The following is a 19,524-nucleotide window of genomic DNA, read 5'->3' as shown; positions in this document are numbered from 1 at the left end:
AAACCACTGAGCTTTTTATAATTAGCATAGATGAAGCAAATGTGAACATCTGAAAACACTAACACGAGTTTAACTCTGCATATCTGCCTGAAAAATCTATTTCACGTCTTTGCAGGAGAAACTTCATGATGATGCAGTTATAATGACATGCAGCGATTTGTTGGGTCGATTTTAATCAAGTCGGCCGTGAGGAAATTAAAGACAAACTTTCATTGTGTAACAAAGTTTATTACATATGTCCAAACATATGTACAGCACATTTCTCATGAAGAGTGGTTTTGTCACAAATATAAATTATTTAGACTTTCTTAAAGAACATATGATACAGGAACTGTAGCTTGCTTAATGTGGAAGAAAAGATGTGCTGGCTGTTGACTGTAACAGGTCGGTTAAGTGCCCTGGATGAAACGCACACATGATTTCTGTATATTAATGCTTATACTTTCCCCTCAGATCATGAAATCTTTTGGAAACCACAGATCCACATGGAGACTACCAGAATACATGGTCCCTTCACCCGTTTTCACTGAATCATTTCGTTTTTTCAGAGCAATTCCTTAAAAATGTAGACCGCGATACAACACGTCCTTCCCGTCAGACCTCACTACTGTCCGTGAACCAATATACATAATGATAATACACATAAATAAGGCACAAATGAAGAAGCATGAAAAATAAAAAAAACAACAGCTGAGGCCCAGAGGAGGACCAGTTTGGCACAGGAAAAGAGGAACAAACAATGAAATGTCATCAGAAACTTCCTGATAACCCTAAAACAACCTACCATCAGTCTGAATCAGAAATACTGCCAAACCATACATCAGGAAGGAAAATGATTTTACCACGTAGTATTTTCAGACGTAATTGAGTACTTACATACAGTAGGTGGAAAGATGGCTGAATTTGAAACTACACTGAAGTACCATTCTTAACCGTCATAATACTGAAAGGCAAACATGAAGGATTGTTCTAAGTCATAGTGTTATGAACGTTTGCACAAGTTGTTGCAATAAATACTGCGCTCAAAGCTTCCATTTCATTGGGCCTACTAAGAGGAAAGTGGTTAAAGTGAACAAAGCAAGAGGATTGCAATGGTTTTTATAGCCACACCATTACAGAAACAATGAGATTTTGTACACATGGCAGATATGAATTTGCTAAAACCTTTTCAAACCGTTTGCTGAGTGTTTAGAGGAAACATACTGGCTTCAAATTTCAAAAAAGTATTGGGCCGTCCCCGTCACGCCACCATCTTAATCCACATGGTGACGCTCCATGATTCAGTTCAGCTACATGTGTTCAAGATAAACATTTTGAAAGTGCAGATGATAACACATTCCTTTGTACTGAAATCTTCTTATGACATCATTTGCAAGACTTTAAAGCAAAACACAAAAAAATAATAATAATAATAATGTCCATGTCCTGCTCCCTTTGGGAATAATCCCATACATTTACCATTCAAAAAGGCCAAAACCTTCAGGCACTTTTAGGATTGAGATTAGTCATCAGTTCATGTATCCTAAATTCTCCTTAGATAATAGTCCACGGGACTAAGCATCCATCAGCTTTCCACTCAGTCTTAGTCATGGCTGACTGCTCGAGTCAATTGATTTAAATAAAGATGTTTATTTCAGTTTCTTTTCCTCCTCATCATGGAGATGACAGGAGGAAACCTCTTCCTTCAGGGCACAAATCATTCACAGCCAGTCACTGGGGGGAAAAGAGCAAATTAGTTTTGCTGGTAAAGAGGGCACATGTTGATTCCCTTTCCAACTGTGAGCTTATGATTGGCGAGTCCAGACTTGTCCATCAGCTGAACGTGACCTCTGGACATAACACCCAGATCAGTTACTTAGCCAGCAGCGGCATAACTTTATGTTTTCCTGTTGATCCAGTTCGGATCTACAGCAGCGTTGGGCTCTACGGGTCGCTCGGGCGGAGAGCGAGAGTCCTGGGGAGACTTCTGGGCCTGCGGGGAGCGAGGGTCCAGCAGCGGGGGAGGTTTGTCAGGGTGGAAGGGCCTGCTGTAGTGCTCTGGCCCAGGAGGACCTGTTGGCCTGTGCTCTGGCATCCTCCTGAAGTCCTGAAGAGGGCCGTCTCTTCCCTGGTGGTAATTGGGACGGAATTCATCAGGCCGTCTTCTTTTGATGGTGTCTGGATGCCTGAAATGTCATTTATAGCACATTTAACCCAGTAGTATGACAATGATGGTTCCCTGATATTTAATCTATGCTCAAACATGTAATCAGGTTTGATTAACTCCTACCTGTCATAGTAGGGCCTGTGGCCTCTGTGGTCCCGGTCATTGCTGTACTGCTCATATGGCCTTTTTCGAGGGGAACTGTTGTTACGGTAACTGCCTGAGCTACGGTATGAGTCTCCATGTGAACGTCGATCACCATAATGATCCTTATAGCGGTGCTGGTCGTACGAATGATGTCGGTCTCCCTGCCATGACTGGTTGCTGTTACCTGGGTAACTGTATTTACGGTCCCTCTGCCAGTCTCCCCTATCTGAAAGGAGACGTGTGAAAGCAGATGTTAAAAAAATACTCCAAAAATACTCTGAATAAAGCTTAACTTACCATTATTTAATATGTCACGTTAATTAAGAAGAAAACTCAACCACTCTCGTGTCTGACTAGTGAATATGAAGCTACAGCAAGGACACGGCTAGGTTGGCTTAGCTTAGCTTAGCACAAAGACTGGAAACTGAGGGAAATTGCTAGCCGGGCTCTGGCACCTCTAAAGCTCATTAATGCTCACTTTGTTCAGCATTTCCTATGTCTTAAACAAAAAAATCCTATCTGCACGTACCATCGTTGCCAAAGTGCCGCTTACTAGCAGAGTTGTACTCTCTGTGGTGTCCATGTGACCCTGGCTGAGACGAGTGAGGTCCTTGTTTGGAGGATGGCTGAGTACATGTGGAGTCCCAGCTGGAACCTGATGGCTCTGGTCTGAAAGACTTTACCCTCCCTCCAGGATCCTCCTTCTTCTTCTGCTCCTTCTAGAAATGTCACAGGATATTTTCAGTAAGTACAAAAAGATCACGTTCAATTCCCGACATTTGAAAAAACCTGTTGTGTTGACATCCAATAATAGGAGCAGCTTGCCTCTTCCTCGTGTGATCGCTTCTTCTGTGCCATTTTGTAAAGCTTGTGAAGCTTCCTTGCACCAAACTCTGTAAACTTTGACACAAAAATCCAAAGGTTTCTGCCAAAAAAAAGAAAAAAAGACACCAAATAATCATTAGCAGAGTTGACCAAGTGAAGATCATGATTCATTTCACAAATATAATAATCTAATAATCTTACCTTCGCCATATTTTGACATGTTCGGGGTCACTGTAGGCTTTAAGGCACTCTGTGATTCGGTCTCCAATCTTCAGTAGGCATGTGCGAGTGTGCTGGAGCTGCTCCTGGTCGGATAGACCCTCGTCTGGCTTGTCCAGCTGCTTCAGGGCCTTTTTCACCGGCCTCATGCGCTCCTTACACTGCACACACACACAGATTGAGGATGTTATTGTAATGAACTGAGAAGAATGCAACATGCACACAACTCTCACATATCAAACCCCCACTGGCTTTAATTTACTTAGAATTTTTAAAAAAAAGACACTCACAACACTGAAAGTCTCCTGATCGAGCTCATCATCCTCCTTTCCTTCAATGGGAACGGGCTCAGATCCGGCCGTGATGTGAACTGGACCTTGAGTCTTCTTCCCTTTGGCTCCTTTAGCCTGAAAAACAAACAAAACGATTAATCCACAACCACCATTCGTCTCTGTAACAGATTCTTCACAGGATGGGGACAGACTGGCAGAAGGGCCATAACTGGCTAGCTGCATTCTTTTATCTGCATGTTGTATTGTAATGCTATAACGATTTGCAGCATAAAAAAGTAAAAAAAGAAATTTGCAATTCCAAATTGAGCAAAGCACATATGATAACGTCTTGAATATGGTGAAATACCTTTTCTTTTCTGGGCTTGGTACCCTTTTTGTCTTTGTCACCGTCCTTCTCCTTTTTAGGAGTTCCCTGTTTTTCTTTGTTCTCTTTGTTATCCTTTTTCTTTTGTCTTTTCTTGGCAGGGGACTTCTCTGTTCCATCGTCCTGCTCAAACATGAGAAAAGACAACATATGTTAAACAATACAGCAGATGGTTATACAAGAGAGGATACAGTAAGTGTTGCCCACTCGGTAGTTACAAACTCCGCAGGGCCTGATTTATAGTTTGGTGTGCAATTCATCCACACCAAACACACAATGCAATACGAGATGGAAATGTGGCATGCTAACATGCCACTTGTGTGTTTAATACCGTGCCTGCATTCTCTATTTGACTTAGTAAAACAGAGCAGCAGTGGGGCAGTGTTGCTATGCCTTTACTAGGTCACAAAATCAAATTTATTCATCCTTAGCGAAAAAAGAACATTTCTGTTTTTGTTTTTTCTTGTCAACAAACACTACTTGCACCAGAAAAAGAGACCTTGCTCTTTAATTCATAGCCATGACGTGTACTGTGGGACACCTCGACACGGGAACTAACACGCTACAGGCTAGCGGAGGACACACGTGACTAGCAGTGGTGATCGTATGGCTGACCTTGACCTCGCCCTCCTCTGACGGGTTGTCGGACAGGCGGGGAGAGGAGATGTCGTTGCCCTGCTCATCCTTGAGAATCTTGTTCTCCTTTTTCACCCGAGGCTTCCTCTTCCTCACTTTGACCTTTAGAGGAAGAGACAGGGTGAGCTATAAGTGGGTGGCCGGTCGTTTTGTGTAAATCAACAACAAACGTCATGCGGTGAAAACAGTAGGGACGAGTTACTCGGTGACTAATAGCAGCATACCTCCTCCCCTGCTTTAGACAGGTCTGTGTTGTCCTGTTCTTTTTTCAGGAGCTTGAGAAGATACTCGGCTCTCGCCTGCAACTGCTTGCCCTGAGGCTTCTTGCTTGGATCGTCTGGGAGAATCTGTGCAGAGGGAAGTAGTGGAAGTTAGACCGCTTCATTCATCCTCTGATGCATGATTACAAGATGCGCTGAATATGCTCACGAAGACAAATGGACAGATATAACTGCGCTCTCAATGTTTCACCAACTTTTTGACTACATCTTGTCTTGTGAAGGTGATTTTCAAAGCTCTAGATCTAAACGGGCCAGTTTTGCTCCAAATGCATACAATAAATGCATTCAATTAAGCTAAGTGTGTGCACATATCTTTATATTTAGATTTTGCTTAATTATTCCTCTTTATCCGTCTCAGTGATATAGGTAGAAATAAGATATTTGCCTTATCGGCGAGTTTAAGGTCAGGATCCGTCTTGATCAGATCCCAGTTGCCAAAGCCATGCTCGTAGATGCCAAGCAGGAGCTGAATGTCATCCTGCAGATCCCAGTCTACGTCAAAGTGGGCTACCTTGACCCTGCATGTCAGCTTGAACCTGTGGGAAAAAGAGACTTGTAAAATTGAATCTGCAACACAGATGCACTTTTCTAAACATCTTATCTTGAACAAAACACAAAGCCTAGGCTCCTCCTTGCATGTGCAGTGGTGTCTTACTTATTTCTCTCAGCAGGATTGGAGGGCACTGCTTTGTGCAGGGGCTCAAACTCTTCCTCATGCTGGATGATGGACTTGGCATTGACCTGCACTCCTGAGATCTTGATGTTAATTCCTCTCCGTTTCCCAGGACCTTTGGCTGGAATAATAACGCGCATCATTTTCGGGCCCAGAAAATGATTTACTTTCAAATGGCTAGCAGAGGTAAAACCAGCATACCTTCAACTGGGTTCTCTTTAAGTTGTTCCTCGTGCTCCTGCACTGCGGCCACACAGCTAGTATGAATGAGTTCGCCAAGTCTCTTCAGGTCTGCTATGGATTTGTCAACCAGCTCAGAGTCTCGGGCGATGGCCTCCAACCTGAATACAGAACAGAACACTTGAATGCATGGTTTGTCAGAGAGCTTCATTGCTCATATGTAACCAATCAAATGATATATGAAATATATATATGAAAATATGCTTACCTTTCAAGTGGTGATCCAAATTTCTTGTATGCCTTAATGAACCTGTTGATAATTATATTGTTTTAATAAATACATTTCAGCTGTGCAAAGAAAAAATACAGATGAAAAGCAAAAAGAAAGCTCACTAAATCTTTTACCTGCGAATCTCTGCATCAGTGAAACCCTCCACATTGTTTTTGCGGGCTCTGGGTCTGCCTCTCTTCTTTGGCTTCTTGTCGTCGTCACTATCATCAGTCTCACTCTCAGAGCCCGAAGAGCGATGCTTCAGTTTGGAGCCGACATCACTGTCACTATCATTGGCCTGAGCCTGCGAGGCAGAGAAGCCAGTGTTTAACACCTTATGTACTATTGTACTGTAAGGCAACATATACATTAAAAATGAGGATGAGAGAGAGCCTTCACTGCTGAAAATGGCAGTCGGACAACATTTTTCCTTTCTCAAACAAAGCAAGGAATTCCCAGCTTACCCTCTTGTTAGAGCTCCTGCTTCTGGGCAGCATGAAGATGTCCTCCATTTCCCGCTGCTTCTCCTCCTCCTCAATTTTGCGTCGCTGCTCTTCGGGGATTATATCATCCCATTCTCTCACGGGCCTCTCCTCAAACTCAGGAGTGGTCTCTTCCATGCTAGAGAAATTGGCTACCTGCAGCGACATGCAGACAGGAGAGACAAAGGAAAGAATTTAGAGTTGAAAGACGGCAATGCAGAGATATCATGATTTCAAAGAAGGTCTTTGGTACTTTACAATAATAAAACAGTACAAAACAGTAACAACTTGCAGGTACCTTAAACTGAGATAGAAGTTCATCTGTCGCACTTGAGCCCTGGTCACTTTCTCTTGTTTCAGCCAGCCTCAGGATCTCATCAATATCCATCTCCTACAGAAACACACAAAGTCTGGTTTAATTTTACAAATATGTGGCACAAGTATTTTGATGATGAGTAGTCTTTGTAATACCTGTGGTTCAGACTCCTCTCCTTCTAGCTCTTTGAAAAGCTCCTCCGCACCAAACTTGAGGATGGCAGTCAGTTCTTCTTTATTGAATGGGTTTGAACTGTAAAAAAAAACAAAACAGTAATGTTAAACACACACGGAGTTTCAGCATCCCAATATTGAAGAAAATCAATCAGCGAAATCCAGTAACTCGTTTCTGGCATCTTACTTTGTGTTTCCTGAGTTGCTGTCCAGTACAGTTCGACCAGTGGTGTCCATTCTCTGAATGACAAGATGGTCCAAAACCATCTTCTTCTTTGCCCTCTCGATGATGTCCTCCTCCACTGTTCCTTTGGTGACCAGTCGGTAAATATTCACCTTTTAAAGTAAAGCATAGATAGAAGTTTCTTTCCGACTATACAATCGTCTTACCAATTCTGTTGCACATGCAAAAGTTGGCAATTTGAGCCATGGATTACCTGTTTCTTCTGGCCTATCCTGTGAGCCCTGGCCTGCGCCTGCAGGTCGTTTTGAGGGTTCCAGTCGGAGTCGAAGATGACTACGGTGTCTGCTGAGGCCAAGTTTATCCCTAAACCTCCAGCTCTGGTGGACAACAGGAAGCAGAAGTCCTAGAAAACAGATGAAATTGTTCATACAGACCCTATCAAGCAATACACCTAAACACAAATCAACATTTGTAAAAGAATAAGAGGAGCAGAATAGGGAAAATTAAAGGAATACAGATTTTCTTTCAAGAAATCACATGCATTTGATTGTTTTTGCACCATTTAGCAAATATCTTGTTAATTTGCTACTGTTCTCAAAAGCATCCAGAAAATATCTAATAAATGTGGTGTGCATTTGATAATGAATTTAAAAATCTTATTTACCGTAGCTTAATTAGAAAAAAATAATGCCAAATTAGGTTTTCAGACTAGAAATCTTCCTGTCTATTTAGTTAGTGGCATTAAGTAATCAGTATACACACCTCGGAGCCTTCTGCATTGAAGTGGTCAAGTGCCTGCTTTCGGATTTCTCCCTTTATGGAACCGTCCAGCCGCTGAAGAGGAGAGGAGGGAGGCAAACCCAGAGAATTAATCTTCGAGATTTCCTGGGAAGCTGCGTGCTAGGACCTTGGCATCACTTTGCTTTACACATACCCAGTCTATATCCTCAGATTGATCACAACACTATACACCTAAAACTAAGTCAGCAAAAACAACCCGAGTCAAGTGACTTGCAAGAGTTCGGCTGGTCTTCAGCAGCAAATAACTTGCTATAAATAACCACATGATCTCTCAGCCAGGCTGAGTATGTGGGCCACAACACTGACATCCGATCCTCATCGCCATCTAACCCACCCAACACAACCACCCCAAATACCCCATCACTGTAAACACCAGTAAAGACAACAGTCAAAAAAGGAAGTCTGCTTCCACACACCAGTCTAGACTCAATTCAAAAGAGATAATTGTAATGTTACTGGAACCTGATGGAAGTATAATTATCATCAACACTGACAGGGTGTGTGTGAACTGAGGTCCAGTGTCGTATAGATATGCAGACTGCAGCCCTGAAAAGGCAAGTCATACCTGGAATGGGTAGCGATTGAAGGTGAGGTATTCAGCGAGAATGTCCAACATCCTGACCATCTGGGAGAAGATCAGGACTCGGTTGCCTCGTTCTCGGAGTCTGGTCAGCAGCTTGTCCAGCAGCACCAGCTTACCGCTGCCCCTAACTAGACCCTAAAACGTTCAGGAGAAATTTTGTGGCATTAAGCCTCCTGTCGGGACCATTATGTTTTCATCTTTATTATGTCAAAACTAGTTTCCCCTCGCAGAGCAGAGACATCCTGAGGTGCAGCTGGGAGCTAAAGGGGCTTCTTAAGGAGGCATACCTGCAGGTGTTCCTGTTGTGTTTCAGCCTCTCCATCCTCAGGCTGTTTAATGAGGAAACTATGGTTGCAGCACTTTTTAAGCTCCATAACGATGTTCAGGAAGCCGGAGGAGCTGCCTCGGGTGCCCTTGGAAAGAGCTTTGTAATTCCTCGTTAAAATCCACCTGGAATATTCAGGAACAAGTTAAGTTAATGGAGAGGAGAAATGCAGTTACTGTACTGTAAGAGGTTTGTGTGGTAGGTGGATGTAATAAAGAAGTTACAAAAGAAATAAATAAAACCCTACTTGTAATATTGTTTCTGCTGTGCACTCATGTCTACACGGAGGATCTGTTCCACCTTGGCAGGTAGGGATTTTTCCACATCTTTCTTGACACGCCGCAAAAGGAAGGGCTCGAGGACTTTGTGAAGACTCTGATAACCATTATCTCTTCCTTTCCCGTGTTCATCCTCAAAATCATCCCAGGAGTCAAACCTGCAGTGCATGACAGAGATAACAAATGTCACTCATTTCTTGCTGAAATTTAAAATGATGGGTCCCCCCCCCCCCGCTTTTCTTCTCTATCATATTAATTGTCTGAAACCAGCACGTACTTGTCAGGCATGAGGAAGTGCAGCAGTGACCAGAGCTCTTTGAGGGAGTTCTGCAGCGGAGTGCCAGTAATGAGAAGTCTGTGGTTGGACCTGAACTCCATTAATGTTTTGTACAGCAGGGAGTCGTCATTCTTCAGCCTGTGAGCTTCATCCACACCCAAGAACGCCCAGTTGATGTTCCCAAGCACCCCCTGGACACAAATGGTCAACCCTCGTGAACCAAATTTCTCTTCATGCAAACACATGCTGGACAATAAAGACATAAACACAAATGTATAAAAATACTTCTCATTGTGCCTACCTTGTCTTTAAGTAGAATTTCATAAGTGGTTAATAGTGCATTAAATCGGATTCTTTTGGTTTGATGGTTCACCCACTCGTAGTCACGGATCTATAGAGAAACACAGCAGGGGTTTAGGTATCTGACTCTGGAGGCACAAACCCGCACAAACTCGACAGTGAACATTCAGCCTACCGTTTTTCTGCTCATGACATCGCCGAGATAGACCACCACATTCATGTTCGGGGCCCAGGTGTCAAACTCCCTCTGCCAGGAGGTGAGCGTGGACAGAGGCACCACCACTATGAAGGGCCCGTACAGCTGATGCTGGTGAAACAGGTAGGACAGGAAGGAGATGGTCTGGATGGTCTTTCCAAGCCCCATCTCATCAGCAAGGATAACACTATTGCACCTGGGGACAAAGAATAACAAAAGGGGTTTCAACTTTTTTTTTTTTACACATGATTTTTCAGCTCATTAAAACCAACACAAATTATTAAATTCATTTACACAGTAGGTACCTGCACCAGGAGTGAGCCAACCAGTTCAAGCCATCCAGCTGATAATCTCTCAGCTCAAGGTTCTCATCACCAATATATGATGGTTGTTTCTTCAGAGCAACAAACCTGGGTCTTTGCTTCAACACCTAAAACGATAGTTAGAAATGCATTTACAGCACGAGTATAAAACCATTTGAAAGATTTTTCAATAATCCCAAGTACAAGGGAATCAATTGAAATAATAAAACAGGACGACTTAACCATTTGGGGTCTTTCTGATTTGCCTCGTACCTTGCAGTCTTTCGAGGGAACGGTTTTACTTGAGTTTCGGCTCATGAAGCTGTCAATGCAGGCCTGAAACTTCTTTCTGACCAAAGCTCCATCTTCCCAACTGCACTCTGAATAGGGTAAACCCATCCACTTGCATAGATACTCTGGCTCATTGGAGGATGGTGCCTTGTGACTATGAGCTATTTAAAAACAAATTATTAGATTAATATAATGTACAGCACCAATAAGAGGAAACTATTAAAAGACAACCAACAGAATGTAACAGCGATGGTGACCAATTAGAAAAAGGTACTCACAGGGGAAGTCAGATGATCCTTGTGTCTTTCCTGTTCTTGTTGCTGTTGATAAAATGATGAAATAAATTTTAGAGCAGCTTAAATTGTGCGTTTTACAAGATTACCTGCATTACCAAACAAAAGCAAAAATATCTGATGATGAATTCTTACCAATAACACGCTCCACAATTTGGAACTGCTTGCTCAGGTCAGCAGTGAGCTCCTGCTGGCAGTTATGAAATTCTACATCCTCGGGGGACGCCTTCCTCAGCCTACAATCAAAGAACAGAATAAACTGACAATTCTCGCAAGATGGACATTTTCAAAATAAAATGATAGCGTAATGGCAAAGATTTTCACCATGAGTTGAGCTCATCATTTTTCTTTTTGTAGTTCTCCAGTTTCTTTAGTCCCTTGACCTTTTGCTGTGTCAGAGAGTCCATGCTCTCCCACGTGTTGTGGATGTAGGACCAGCCCTTCCACTTAATCAGATAGTGAGTCTCCCCTTCATCGGTCTCTGGCTCAAAGCCTTCACTAGGGTCCCCGTTTTCCTCCACAGCGTACACAGTAGTGGAAGCTCCAGTGGCTAGAAGAGTAAAAAAAAAAAAAAAAAAAAAAAAAAAACTGTTTTCAAGACTGCATACATGTGGTAAAATATATTTTGATGACGCCATTGGTTGTCGACATAACAGGGGAGAATAGTGAAAATGAATCACCTCCTTTTTTGGCCGTCCTGGTATCCATGACTCTCTCAATGGTCTCACTGTCATCGTCCTGCTGCTCCTCACCAGCATCCCCCGTCATTTCAATCAGGTCATCAGAGTCCGTTTCAAAGTCATGTTGGTCCTCTTTATAACTGTAACACAACAGAACAAGGGATAAGGATGAAGTGGATGAAGGTGATGTTTCAATATAAATGTTATAATGGAAAACACTAGTCCTGATAAAAATTTGAATAAATGAACCTCTTTGATAGTTCAGTGCAAATGGAAAATGTAATACTAATTAATCTCTGGGTTCAGAAATGCACCTTTTAACTTTTGTTGCACCACGTCTTCGCGTCTGCCTCTTTGGAGTGTCGTCCTCATCATCCTCATCATCGTCGTCATCCTCGTCGTCGTCGTCTTCTTCTGGAGACGAGTCCTGTTTCCTGGACTTCCTTCCTTTCTGAGACAGCTGCTTTTTGGCTGTGGATTTGGTCTGAGGTCTGTAAAACACAGAGTTCAGCACAGACACAAACGAACCACTTAGAGAAGAACAAACAGCCTCATGGATTATTGTCACAGTGATTTTGGTCTCTGGCTGACTGCCAAACTGCAGCTTACAGTGTAGCCATTTTTTTTTTTTTACAAAATAAAAATATCAGTATCATGTCCTATGATAAGACTCAATTTTCAAATTCTAGATCAGGACATCAGGCTGCAGGATTCAGGTGTCTACTTCACACCAAAGTAATGGGGAAATAATGTGTAAAATATGGAATGACTTGAAGATGACCAGTGGGTAGCTGTCTGATGGCCAGGCTTCGCTACACTCTTACCTTCTAGCAGGAAGTCGTCTGGATCTAACTTTTTTCTCTTCCTGCTCACTGTTTGTACTGTCGGAAGCCTCCTCCTCCTCCTCCTCCTCCTCTTCATCATTTGAGTCATCATCTTTCCAGATATTTCTTACAACAAAGAAATACCACAAGTTCACCCTCAAGGCCCATCAGTGCTACAACCAATTTTAATTTCACGATATACTGGCCATAGGGTGCTCATCACAACCTAATTTGATCAGGGAGAAGCCACTGATCCGACCAATCAAATTTGATGTTAATGTAGAACATCACCTGGCGGACTGACACTAACTGAGCCCATCTGGAGCAAACAGATACCCATTTACAAACAAGCTCAAAATGATAAGAATCACAGTATGAACACAGACTGGCAACACAATGGCAAAAACGGACATGAACTGTGCAAAACTACTGTATGGTCAGAGTGTTGTATAAAAGAAATCTTGCTAATAAAAGAGTTCAGTACACGTTTTTCAACACGGCATGGTGCTCTACTACCACCTACGTGAGAAATGAAATAAGATACTACACACCCACAAAGACGTTCACAATCTTCATACTTACTCTTTTTTCTTGGCTCGTGATGTTTTTCTCTTGGGACTTTCACTCTCTGAGTCACTGCTCCCCTGTAAGGACAGTCGGCACAGCAGGCACACATTTCAGTATGAGATTCGTTTCCATGTGAGCTGTCGCAGCACTTCTTCATGACATCCACTAGGTGGTACAAGTGTCTAGTTTACACCAGCAGATGTCAAAAGAGATGACTGCAGAGCCAGCCCATACTGCGTACTGGTGTTTTATTGGTCTCTAATGGCCGTCTTCAAGCTTTCGTTCGTGTCTGCTTACCCCAGCACCGATATTTAAACGAGCCGGCTCCTGTCTGCTGCGATTTGACCTCCTGACCCCATACACATCTGGATGTTCGTCCCACATCTGTAATCAGAGACCAACTGCTATCAGGAGACGCACTCACTTTCTGTATTTCTATCCGATTGTAATGTGCCCCAACTACATTCTACCTGTTCTATTGAGCTGCAACTAAAGATTATTTTGATAACCGAGTAATCTGCTGTCCAAGGAAACATTTTAGCCCAAAAAACAAGGATATTCTGTCTACAATTATATAAAACAGAGACAATCACAATTTATAAGCTATAACTGGGGATTTTTGCTTAAAAATGGCAATGAAATCAGTAATCAGTTGTCAAAATAGTAAATTATTTGTCTGTCACCACATGAATTAATCTAATAATTGCTTCACGCTAGTCGTAGCATACCTGTTTACTGTTGGTATAAAATAATGTACTTAAAAGTTTAGACTTGCTGTAAATTTTGCATTTTGTGTGTCGATGAAAGCCAATCAAAACTGCAATGATGAAGGCCAAGGCATGTGTTTTTTTATAGAGATTTAATGTTTATTTTTTGTTTTCAAGATGTTTCTGTCACAATCTTACCACCACCTGCTACCTATTAGCTGCGTAACGTCTCCATTTCCTTTGTGCTTTGAACTGTGGCACAATAGTTAACAACAGCTCGATTGAAAATGTTGTCTAGTGTTCATACTTTTTGGCATGTTTAAAATGTGAACACACTACATACGAAAGAATCTGCTCTGAATTAGGATGTAATTTGGAACTGGGCTACAGCTACAGTCAAATGAGACTGAAGTCAAATTTGCTCAACTTTGGTTCAAACTTCAACTCTGCTGCATGTCAAACCTTCATATTCTCCTCAAGAGCCTGATCACACAAATTAAGTCTATTCAATCTCCATTTTCAGTAAAAACAGGCACCCTTATCTGCTTTAGAAACAGTAAGTCGCCACAAAAGACCGCCCGCAGTTCAGTGACTGTTACCTTCTTCACATCCGCCAGTCGCTCCTTCTTTCTAACTGGCTTGTCTTTGACTTCTGTTGTGGTCTGCTGTGATTTGGACTCTGTAGACTCGCACTCTGACTCTGAGCGACTCTCTGATTCTGAGGAACTGTTTGACTCAGAGTTGTGGGACCTCCTCCTCTCACTGCCATGATCGCTCTCTGACTGACTTCCCGACTCCGACGCAGAGTGGTTGGATTCTTCTGAAGCTGAATTGCTACAGGAACAAGAACACGTTCATTCTTTCGTTTTTGCAGCGCACATGCTAAGCTACTGCTTCCATAGTCCTTTACATCCAACAACAACAATAACAAAGACCAAATGTGAGCTCAGAGATGATGGTGGCAGCAACTTAAATATGTTGTAAAAAATTCAGACTCAAAGTGCACACATTCTGACTGGGACATGGAATAACTGCAAGAGCTTGATGGCACGAGTAAGTTGTGACTGTCAGCCAACAGGAAACAGAAACCTCATTACATCATGCAGTGTGTTCCCTACTCAGCTAACAGTCTTATAATAACCTCACTCTCTCTAAGGCACACAAATCCTCTTAGTCATTTTGAAAAAGCTTAAGACCTGCCTTCACCACTGAAAGAACGAGTTAAAACTGAGCCAAACTGTCATTTATCAAGGCTCTACTCATCTCTGAGTGCTTACACATTAATCAATATTCAAAATATTTCTTCTTTATAGGAGTAACATATTTGGAAAATACAGTGGCTGTAATTATTTCTGAAAAAAGTCATCCAAGTGGAATAAAGATTGAAAATAAATAATTAAACCTGATATCTAACTGGTTCCTAACCTTTTTGGCTAATGACTCATTAAAATGAAGCAATGTCCACTTGTGACCAATCATAGCTTAGGCTTTAGCTGAATATGAGCTGTGGGCACTTTAAAACAATGGTGATTTTTTTTCTCCTAAGATTGTTTCATTTGAAGGACTTGAGGTCTGAATTGGTATAAGTATGTAGGATTTCACAAGAAAATGGAAACTACTAGCTAAATGTCAAGATGATGATGAACAGATCTTTTAATTAATGTTGGGTTTATATTGGGTTTCCTTTAGAGATCCAAACCCCCTGTTCAGTAACAACGGGGACAACAAGTAGTTTTTTTTTCAGAAAAAAATACAAAATAATTCACTGACATCAAACATGAGGAGCAGCAAATAAGAGCTGAGCTACATCCTGGTGCAATTTAATTTAAATCTGATGCAGCCGTAGCCATTTCGTATACAATGAATAGAGCAGAGCTTAGCCAATATTTTGAGATGACAGCACATCAGTCTGCTGGGGTCATCAGTGGGTAAAATGTCTGGCTGGGTATGGTGACCTCTACTGTCTGGCTTTCTCTGTGTGCAGTATCTTATTTGGACACTTGGGGGCGCTACAATCTTTCAGAATGAATTACTGCCTTACATGGCTGGCTTTGGAAAGACATAAGTTTGTCTTACTAAAATTGAGTCCTCTGAAAATTAGTATACAGGCTTAATAATTATTTAATCTATTGGGTGATTTAATTTCTATTTTGCATTACTGAATGTGTAAAGACTCACTATGCCTTTATTTATGTCTTCATTCTATGGGAATAAAATTTAATTAAACCATTAACTAATTGGTTGCAAATAAAAAAAATCTAACTGGTGTTAAAATAGAGATAAAGGCTACCAGATTTCAGAGCCTCTACCTGGAGCAGCTTCAAGGACCAAACTCGGAAGTGCATGGCTCCTTCCGCTTTAAGTAAAGGTCAAAAAAGGGTGGGACAGAGTCATAATCTCGAATTATTATTGGCTGGTGTGTTGCTAGGTGAAAGTCTAGCCTATGGCAACGCAGTGTGCAAGCTCTCCAAGGTCTGAACTCTTCCTGTTCCTCCTCCATGTAGTTCTGAGCTGAGTTTTAATACAGATAAGTGAGCAAGCTGGGCACACAAAGCAAGGGCCATTTTGTGACTCAGGAGAGCATGTATGTGATACTTCAATAAGATGTAATGTCACATAAAAATCACCAGATTTTATGCTGCTCATTTTGCTGCTCTGCATGTCCACCGTGCTCATCTATCAGTATGAAAAATTTAGGCTGTCATCAGTAGCAGAGGACACATTTCACTCACAGCTGAGAGTACTAAAATGGCTGCCACAAGATCACACAGAAAAACTACAAGTGTGATGTAACCTGCTGCAGTGTGCAGTCTGTAAAATGCTATGAGGGTGATTACCTGCATTTAGCATCCAAACTTCTCTCTGTCTTTATCTAGAAACACAACAGTCTATTGAGATCAAGCTGCATTATTTGTTGTGAAAACATGGCAGCAATTCTAACAATAAGAACTTATTTTGAGCCATGGTATGCATGCAATAAATACACATTCTTTAAGATAATTAGCTAGCAACTCGTGCTGTTCCTGGATTCCTGCATTATCCTGACACCATGAAAATGACCTGATTATTAGTTTTAAAACCATCTTTATTGATCAAAATAGAAAAGTGTTTCCACTCCCTTCGATGCTGGAAGATTCGGATACCTGAGGATGATACACACTTGCAAATATTAACTCTGTAATAAAAGAAAACCAGACAGTAGTGTAAAAAAAAACAAACAAAAAAAACATTATTTAGATGTCAAAACTCTTGACCACAGGCCTTTAAATATAGCCTGACAAGAGATTCACATTAAGACAGATTTGAATTGAAAAACAATGTTTAGCTGTGACATTTACAATAATCAGTCATGTTCAAAACAGATACTTGGATTAACACATCAATCTCTGTATTGTCAATATAAATTAATATGAAAGTGTGTTATAAATGTATCTGAAAATGAAAGTGAATGTGCAATAGGCCATCTGTGGATAAAATATATTATTTGACAGATTAAAGCATTTAATAATTCCTAATAATCTCAACAATCATGTGGCAAAAAGAAATATTTGAAGTCAAACTAGTCACTGCAATAAGGCCCTGAAACAGAAAGTAAATACAACCTTCTCTTCACACAAAAAAATATGTAAAGTTGGAGGTTAGAAGAGTATGTTATGCAAGCATGTGAACACTGAGATAATGTTATGAAGTAGTGTTAAGTTTTACTATCCAGTAGTTTTTAGATTTACTAAAACAGGACAAAATTACTTACATGGTATTAAAATGTTTGGGATGAGGGTCTTTAGATGAGCAAAAATAACCCAGAATAAGCTAACTTTGCTTTCCTAAAAACTATTAAAACTTAGTCTAAACTATTAGTAAAGGTCCAGATAAAAGATCACAGATTGATATAAAAATAAGAAATGTAACCGCATGCAAAAGTGTGTTCAGGTCAGAGAACTAGTGACCACAAAGTATGTTTTGTATAAACCATGTAAAATACTGGAGATGTTATTGTCCAAAAGCAACACCAGAGCAATACATTGTTTCCGAAATAAATAAAAACCGAGCAACAACGTTGATAAAATGGTGCAATGCAGTACCAACTAGTAAGACAAGGTCATTTTACTTTATAGCGACAGGACATGAAACATTAGTGACAAATCATTTGCAGCATAATACAGGACAAATGGACTTCCCTGTGGTCTAACACGTACATCTTGAGGGCAATGATGTCCTAACACGGGCCTGAAACCTCAGTATTGAGTGTAAGAAATGGTAGGAAAATCAGGGTGTGGCTATTAAACAATAGCAAGGTCATTCATGACAGTGGTGCACTTCATCAAAACCTCGTCGCAGATGTATACACAGGTGATCAACCATGCTTGACAATGTAAACAATCAAACCAGACATGAAAAAGGTATAAAGGAAAGTATAAGGTTCATACCTTGAAGCGTTGCTCTGAGTCGATCCTTCATCCTCTTGTTTTTTACTTTTATTCTTCATCATGGTAGTATCCTGAAAATCTTTTGATAGGGTGATCTTTTGTCCCGTTATTTACTGTCAAAAAGTTAAGAGGAAGCATGAACTATCATACAAGTCCCACAAGATCGCCTTTGCTCAGATGGCAGTAAAAAAAAAAAAACCCAGGCGGTGCGACACGAGATAGGAAAAAGGCATTAAATCGAAAGATATGAGGGTCATTATCTGCATCGCTAATTTAGATTAACGTTATAGCGAATAAAAAAAAAATACAGGTGCTGCTACAATAAGTTTAATATCCAACCTATGTCTTTCAATATAGTCCACGGATCAAGCCGCATGCAATTAATTGTAACTGCGTCATCACATGAAGGATTAGAAAAATAAGATTTAAGGATGAGAAAATCAGTAAATTATGCACTACACAATGTAAACACAAACAATTCAATGTGAAGAAAGGTGGTAACCTATAAATGAACTATTAGATTCACGTTCGCTCTATCACAGCTGTTTTATCCGACTCGGGTAAAAATGACAGACTGTAAAAATAATAACTTAGCAATAAATTACAAAAAAAGAGGCTCGTTTCTAGAAGCTTGAAGGCCTTTGGGGTCTTCATCTGCTGTCAGAGCCTGAGCGACAGAGCCGAGCAGCTCACTAAAAATGGAGGCGCGCCATGGCTGCCAGAGCCTAGTATGGAAAACAACGACGAGCACTCCCCCAGCACGGGCGGCTCGCTCGGCTCGGAAAACCAGCCCGAAAAACACCACAACACGCCCAAAATCCCCGATAAAACGACGACCGTACGACCACAGCGCTTAGTTTTCCGTCAGATTCAGGCGGTGTGGGTCGAAAAACAAGCCAGAGAAGCGGTCTGACGAAAGCCCATGGTTCCCTTCCCAAGGCTCAGCCGCCATCTAGAGCTCCTTCCTAGCTCTGAAAGCTTTGCCTTTGATTGACGTTATTTTCCATTTACCCAACACTCAGGTGATGTTTAAGTCCCACCCCTTTTATTATGTCTTAAATTTGATTTTTTAGAAAAACATACATTTTTGAGGCCCGGGACACAAGCTTGAAGTTGAAACCTTTCTTCCCATTTCAGTGAAAAAAAAGGTAAGAAAACAGAGAGGCTGTTAAAGTGTGTAATTTTTTTTTCTTTTTTGTTGCACCAATTGCATCACTTCCTGCCAGACAGGAAGAAGAAGAACAGCCAGGAGCCATTTTAGAGAGCCTTTGGACACCATTTCTGTTCAAACCTAAACCCCTTTTAACTACTTGCAGTGTATCTTATGATGATGATGTGTATTAATCCACTGATTTGATTAAGCAAGTTAATGATTTGCATTGAGTCTAATTAAAGCACAACCGTGCCTTACAAACATTTACTCCTAATGGTTTTAGTTTCTTTAGTAAAGCAACACCCGAAAAAAAGAGCATTACGTGGGCTGATT

At 41.2% G+C, this 19,524-nt stretch overlaps 1 protein-coding gene across 2 annotated transcripts; it reads right to left on the bottom strand.

Annotated features, from left to right (window-relative positions):
* Positions 1-207: 207 nt before the first annotated feature.
* On the bottom strand, positions 208-19,055 carry chd2 (chromodomain helicase DNA binding protein 2). Of its 2 annotated transcripts, XM_070830012.1 has the most exons (38): positions 18,039-19,055; positions 14,211-14,445; positions 13,202-13,288; positions 12,920-12,981; positions 12,338-12,463; positions 11,828-12,004; positions 11,514-11,653; positions 11,158-11,383; positions 10,969-11,069; positions 10,819-10,860; positions 10,523-10,701; positions 10,253-10,377; positions 9,927-10,143; positions 9,753-9,842; positions 9,452-9,642; positions 9,144-9,332; positions 8,859-9,021; positions 8,554-8,706; positions 7,950-8,021; positions 7,441-7,590; positions 7,191-7,339; positions 6,986-7,082; positions 6,813-6,905; positions 6,497-6,670; positions 6,167-6,336; positions 6,030-6,071; positions 5,783-5,922; positions 5,564-5,702; positions 5,294-5,444; positions 4,852-4,974; positions 4,607-4,729; positions 3,974-4,114; positions 3,625-3,741; positions 3,317-3,495; positions 3,116-3,215; positions 2,820-3,009; positions 2,270-2,516; positions 208-2,165 (listed from the first exon to the last, which is right to left on the bottom strand). In XM_070830012.1, exons 1-38 carry the CDS (start codon positions 18,098-18,100, stop codon positions 1,877-1,879), a joined length of 5,451 nt encoding a protein of 1,816 aa, XP_070686113.1. In that variant the 5' UTR covers positions 18,101-19,055; the 3' UTR covers positions 208-1,876. The 2 variants fall into 2 exon arrangements, with proteins under 2 accessions (XP_070686113.1, XP_070686114.1); XM_070830013.1 differs by lacking the exon at positions 12,338-12,463.
* Positions 19,056-19,524: the final 469 nt, after the last annotated feature.

Source organism: Pempheris klunzingeri, chromosome 5 (assembly GCF_042242105.1).
Source record: "Pempheris klunzingeri isolate RE-2024b chromosome 5, fPemKlu1.hap1, whole genome shotgun sequence".
NCBI classification, from domain to species: domain Eukaryota; kingdom Metazoa; phylum Chordata; class Actinopteri; order Acropomatiformes; family Pempheridae; genus Pempheris; species Pempheris klunzingeri.
The sequence above is the reverse complement of the archived record's forward strand: the minus strand, read 5'-3'. Positions and strand labels throughout refer to the sequence as shown.